This window comes from Hyposmocoma kahamanoa, unplaced genomic scaffold (assembly GCF_003589595.1).
Source record: "Hyposmocoma kahamanoa isolate Upper Pololo Valley unplaced genomic scaffold, ASM358959v1 102, whole genome shotgun sequence".
NCBI lineage: Eukaryota > Metazoa > Arthropoda > Insecta > Lepidoptera > Cosmopterigidae > Hyposmocoma > Hyposmocoma kahamanoa.
In genome coordinates, this window is record NW_020653337.1 from 7,795,658 (window position 1) to 7,802,168 (window position 6,511).

The 6,511-nt window shown below is 39.3% G+C and overlaps 1 protein-coding gene across 1 annotated transcript; it reads right to left on the reverse strand.

Annotated features, from left to right (window-relative positions):
- Positions 1-1,813: 1,813 nt before the first annotated feature.
- LOC113232592 (transcription factor Sox-14) lies at positions 1,814-3,769 on the reverse strand. Its single transcript, XM_026467362.1, has one exon. The coding sequence runs from the start codon at positions 3,636-3,638 to the stop codon at positions 2,526-2,528; it is 1,113 nt and encodes a 370-aa protein (XP_026323147.1). The 5' UTR covers positions 3,639-3,769; the 3' UTR covers positions 1,814-2,525.
- Positions 3,770-6,511: the final 2,742 nt, after the last annotated feature.

A 6,511-nucleotide genomic window follows, 5' to 3' on the forward strand; every position in this document is an offset into this window, starting at 1 on the left:
GTTGGAAATATCTCCTCTCCTTGGTAACTCAATCAAACCTAATCTCACTTTCCAACTCACCACCCCAACACGCATAAGTGAAAATAGTGTTTAAATTAATGCAACTTAAACACTGGGGCGTGCGTGCGTGTGTTCCCCAGAGAGGAAAAATTGAACGGACTCTATCGGAGGGATTTGATTAAATTCACACCCCTTATGTGACAGTAATTGATAGAGACGCCGAGCCCTTTGGCGTTAACTTGTGAGTTCTTTATTGTTGTGTATGTGGAAACTCCTTCGTGATTTGCTCTTTTTTTCTTTTGAGTAATGTGGGAAACCTAAAGACCGTAAGCATCGTGCTCAACTCAGGAGCGTAGCCATATAAAGAGGGAACGCATCCAGTCAGGTACTCGTTTGAGTGGGAACATTCTCATCGATTTCCAGTTCAGTACTTAAAATTTTAATATATCATAGTCCTTTGTGTCTTAATTAATAAAAAGAAATTGGGTGGTTTTTGAAGGGTAAGGGTGCTGGTGAAATTACAGGCACATGAGACATTTTACAGGGTGCCTGGCGCAGTGGCAGTGTCCTAGATATTTGCCATTTAAAGCTCTGATTGGCGCTTCTACTGCTATGGATAGGCGTGTCGTTTAACACCAAGCGCACATGACCTGTTCGTTCAGTCACTTAATATCATAAAAGAAATTGGGAATATAGTAATATAAAAATTCAAACTTAAGAAATTCCAATATGAAAAATAAAGTGAAGAGATTGAATTGGAACGAATTTTTTAAATGACTTTTATTTGTAAAATTTACATGAATTACAAAATATGTCTAGATGCCTACTTCTTTAATAGGTTATAGTTTTATTAACAAAAATATATAGGAAAAATTAAATGAGTACTGAAATTATGGAGTATTTAAAAGTTACAAAATAATAAATTTGAAAATTAATTACGTTTCCTAGTTAAGGTATTTATTAACGGCTTTCAAGATAAATAGGAGTAATTGTCATCTTTTTCAAAGTTATGTTTGGAGTTCAAAATTTCTCAGTGATTAAACTTCATGATTATCAAAGTAGATTCGAAATAATGTATATATATAATATTTATTTTTAAACTCCATCTATGATTTTCAAGATACCATTAAAAAACAATGTGTTGAGCAAAGTTCGTTAAATGTTTTTTTTTTTAAATTATCAATCGAATAGGTAAAACTAGAATAATGACAAAGACTAAGGTTTAATTTCGATCTTAGATGTTACTTTTCAATGTAATGTTTTCCCACAATAAATTTTTCATAATTTCTCTTATGTAAAGTTAGCAATGATTTTGTTTCATAATAAATTAATAGAACTCGACTCTGAGGTACTTCTACGCTCTTAGAACTATAAATATATAAGGTATATATTCCATGAAATTTAACGTCGATAGCGTAATTCATTGAAATTGAGATACATTTCACTAACGTAGATTCAAAATAATTATCTTTCTCTCGTTGATGTCTTTTGTAAGAAACTTTTCGTTTAGAATTTAATTTTGGCTTCATACCCTCGTTAGTTGATTCAAAATAAAAATATAAACAACTGGTTTATAATAAACATTGCTGATAAGTCTGTGCAATAGTTTAGACATTAGTCGTTTTCAACAATTTGAAAAATGCAGATGTCGTAGATAGTATAATCCGATGATTCATTGCACAGCCATGCAGATAAGGACACTGCTCTGACAAATTACTCAAATTCACGCAACTGTTGAACTGTAGTGGTTCATGAACCTCGGGGATACACTAGTGGGATTTGGAACAAAACAGCATATACAATTTTTAACGCGTCGTTTATTGATAACTTCATTTTTTTCTTCAATATACTTTTGTGTCCACTGACTATATAACACTCACTGTACATTTTCGTATTACAATATTTAGTCTTTCGAGGCTTTATTATAACTTTTCGTTTCCATATAACAAATATTTTGTACAACGCACGACGTGTACGCGAGTGCCGTCGTGGCACGACTTATCGCTATCTACCTACGCTTTATCGCTAACTCCAACCGTCTTCAACTCTAGCCTTTAACACTATATTTACAAATTGTTCAAATTTTTTTGGTATTCAAATTACCGCAGACACTCCATCACCTTCCACATAAACCTCACAACGCAACTTGCATACATCCGCACGACACAACTTAGAATATTTAACTTAAACCATGAAAAAATACAATAAATGTAATATAATACAGAAAAGTCATCAACAACATTTAATTGAACTTTCGGCCGTCGGCAAAGCGCCGAGAACTCGCTAAGTCAACAGTTCGCAACACTAACAGCGGCATGGGCACGGGCCCGGACTTTACAAAACAAATAAATGGACATACCTAGAAGTATGTATGGCCGAGGATAACGATCACTGTCCTAGTGCGACAACCGATTCGCAACAAAGTCACTATGGGCTGGCAGCGGGCGCAGGCCGCCGGCGCCGTGCGCGGCGACGCGACCCGCTCATAGCGGCGGGATGTCGATGTCGCACGCGAAAGGCGATTCTCAGATGAGTGGCATGGCGCGCTCGTTGGCCGCCGCGTACCGCTGCTCATCAGGCACATGGTACATATTGATGATGTGGCTCAGGTCCTGCTGTCCGTACTCGCGCTTCATCGCCAGCTGTTCGTGCGCTTGCGCGTGCGGCACATATTCGCGCTTTAGCTGCGCTGGTGGCTCGTGGGGCACATACTCGCGTTTCATGCCTGGTGGTCCCGGTGACACGGGTTCCGACTTCGCGGAGGAGCCGCTGGGCGAATGAGAAGCGCACGAAGGCGGCAGGCCGTAACCGCCTGGAGAACCAGGACCGATTCCATAAGCGGAAGGTGAAGGCGGCTGCGGTAGGTACGGCGAGCCTTGTCCTCCACCGCCATAGTAACCACCACCGTATCCAGCTTGTTGCATCTGCGACATATCGTAGCGCGGGTAACCATATGCTTGCTGCTGGTATGCGCTGGGGTCGGGCATCATGTAACCGTTGGGCATGTAACCGTTTGGTGTCATCTGGTATACGTCCCGTGGTTGTTGAGAGGACGGCGCTGCTGTGCGTTGCGCATCCGACGCTCCCAATAATGCACCACCACCAAGAGGGTACTTCTCCTGTTTTTTAGCGAGAGTCTTTGTTTTCCTCCTGGGTCTGTATTTGTAGTCTGGATGTTCCTTCATATGAACGGCGCGAAGTCTCTTCGCTTCGTCGATGAACGGTCGCTTTTCAGATTCTGAGAGGTCTTTCCACTGTGCACCAAGACGTTTAGAGATTTCCGAGTTGTGCATCTTCGGGTTATCTGAGGCCATCTTCCTGCGCTGCCCTCGCGACCACACCATAAATGCGTTCATCGGACGCTTCACTCGCTCCGAATTAGAGTTCTTGCTGGTGTTGTTGTTGTTATTATTGTTTGGCGGCTGATGGTGTTGCTGCTGAGGCTGCGCATGATGCTGCGGCAACGGTTGGTGATGCTGATGCTGCAGCGGCTGGTGTTGTGATAGCGGCTGCTGCTGAGGCAGCGCCATCATGCCACCAAGCGCGCCCAGCGAGCCGTAGCCATGCTGGAGCGCGTGGTGCGGCGGCACCGTGGCGTGCAGGCTACCGCCTTTGAGATCCGTCTCCATCGTCAACATGTCGTCTTCCTGCGGCGCGTACAGCTTGCCGAACTTCGTTCACCGTACACAACAAGAGAACTGTCGGTCGCTCACATGGACTCGCGGCTGCGCGCGTCGGATTAACGTCTCGCAGTACCGTACGGCGCGGAGGCTACGTGCGTTGTGAGGAGGCTCGTTCGCCGGGCGCGGCGACTGCGGACGCTCCCCGCTCAGCTCCCCCGGGGGCATGCCCGCCCCGGGCCTCCACCAATGGGGCCGCCGCGTGCGGCTCCGCCCCGCCCGCGCTCTCCCACCCGCCGCGGCCTGCATTTTTAATCGCGTGGCAAGCGAGGCGAGCGTACGCTTCGCCGCCGCCTCATGCAAATCTCAATTTTGTTTGCCGACGGTACTTGCACCTTAGTTCACCTAGGTTATTGCTTATGTTGTAGGCAAACAATGTATGCTCCGAGTTCTAACACAATACCCACCCCAATTTTCAATAACTCAGTGCGTAGTCTCATTTTTAATCAGGCTTTCTTAGGTCATCTACCTTTCAAAGATATCGAGGCAGTTATTTGTGGAAAGTTTCTTTTCTAGTCGTTTGTAGACGAGAGAACGTGCAGAGCATTAATAATGTATCGTAGCCATATGCAAGGTACAAGACATGTTGAAGTTACGTACGTAGTCGGCCATCTTCAGTTTGTTCAGCTGTTTGCAGGAAGTTCAAGGCCCCTGCGACAATGTATTGTTGGCAGCGCTCAAAAGAAAGAACCGCTAACACAATGATTCGAATAACACAGTTAATGATCATTCTCTTTCGCACCTCTTTGTTGGTGCCTGTTGCAATTGACTTCATATATTCAAGTATCTAACTGTATTACAATTTACGGTATTTGAATGTCTATTATGAGGCGTTAAATAAGAAGCATTTAACAATACAGTGGCTCTGTTTACAACATACAAATATTAAAAGGGAGAGGAGACTACTAAACCTATTGTTTCGGTTTCATAAAATGATTTTGGCGGACTGCTTACGTATTTCTGTAAGATCTTTCATGTCGTTATATTCGTAACTAGTGTTTTCCTTGATTTTTTATTATGATTTGCTTATGTCTTCATGCATAGGTAGTACCTAAATGTACTATTTTGCGTGAATCGAAGTGATAAACATTATTGATAATTATTATGATAATTATCTTTATAAATATTTTTTGATATTTATAAAATTTATTGAAATTGTAAAATGAAATATAGTGTCATTTCTTTGTATCAGAGACATATCTAAACGTGTCAAAAATCAAAAAAACAAAGCTATGAACCAGTGTGGACGATTATCGGATATATATTTGACAATTATTAAAGAAAATAAATATGTTGATAATTTTTAACCCTACTATTTTGAATGTCGTTGATCCATCTGTTTCCTACTCAGGTTATTTCTTTAGTCTGAGGTGACTTTTTAGGATTCCATCGTTGTTCTAATCGCCAAGAAAAACACTTCATCATTAAACCAGCGGGTTAATGGGTAACCAAAAGTGTAACGTGTAACGACACGTTGCACATTTGGGCTCCCGTACAAGTTGGATACTGTATACGTTTTCTAAGTATTGTAAACTTTCCTCGAATTTATTAGTAATTTAAGTCGTAAATAAGTACATGTCTCCACAGGGATTCGAACCATCGACTTCTTATTTAAGAAGCAACCGTTCTCCTACTGGGTTAACACCACTTTCAAACATAAAACAAAAATAGTTGTGACGTACAAAAAGTTCACACTTTCTCGACCAAAATGTATTAATATAAAATGTAATAATAATAACAACAGCCACCTTTGAAAATTTGTACCTTTATTAAAGAAGCAACCTGTTTTTCACTACAGGATGTTGTGTAATTTCTCTATTATGAGAATGTTATTCTAGTGACATTCGTAATTCTCCATTGCAAACTCCCTCTTACCTCATATAAATTGTAAACTTCGTACAGATGGTCACACAATAAAACTAGAAGCATATATATTGAAATAAACTTGTTTAACTGACTGTATCTAAGTAACGACACACAGGTATCCGTCATCGGGTAGTTTTCCAAGAAGCTAATTTGGCCTTTAGCGGCAGACTGCCTTTTGTTTCAATTCTTTTAAAACTTTTTTATACACTATTGTAAAAGTATCCCACGAATTTCTATGAAAGGATTTTTGAAATGTATCGTACGCTTTTTGGACTTTCATCTTGTAATAATCGTGGTACTTTTACAATACTTTCGGTGGGAGATGGTTGCGTAAACGAATACAGTACTTTTAATTTTTAATTTTTTTATTTTATTCAATCTCATTAAAATACAATACCTACATATTTTTGCATTCATTGATTTACGATAATAAAGTTGAGATTACACAATACAAATGGTCTTCTGGTCTTTATATCATGCAACAGTCAAACACAACAAGCTACTTATTTATATATAAATAGTCATACATAATAATAATGTACCTATAATATAAAATGAAGTACATATACAATACAGTGATATGTTTCAACATTGGAAAAAAGATATTAATTGGAGTAAAAATGTTCACAAACACGTGTTTCCGTCTAACATCGTAGAAACATTATTAGATTAAAGTATTATACATATGTTAAGAAACTTATTAATAGTGTCGATTATCTTGCTTAAATACAAACCTAAACGTAATTACAATTAACTATCATTTTTAATATATAATTTTTAAATAATTGCTAAATAAGGCAAAAATAACGGAAAAAATGTTCAATTATCATTTTGGCTTTGTACCATTGTTTTCAAAGATTCTGTCAATATTTTGAAATTTAAACAATTTTATATTTGCAATATTTTTATACTCCATGATTTTCAAATAGTTGGAAAAAAACAAAAATCTTGGGATTTATTTTTTC

Coding starts and splice junctions, on each gene's coding strand:
- LOC113232592 (XM_026467362.1), bottom strand. CDS start 3,638: ATGTTGACGATGGAGACGGATCTCAAAGGCGGTAGCCTGCACGCCACG.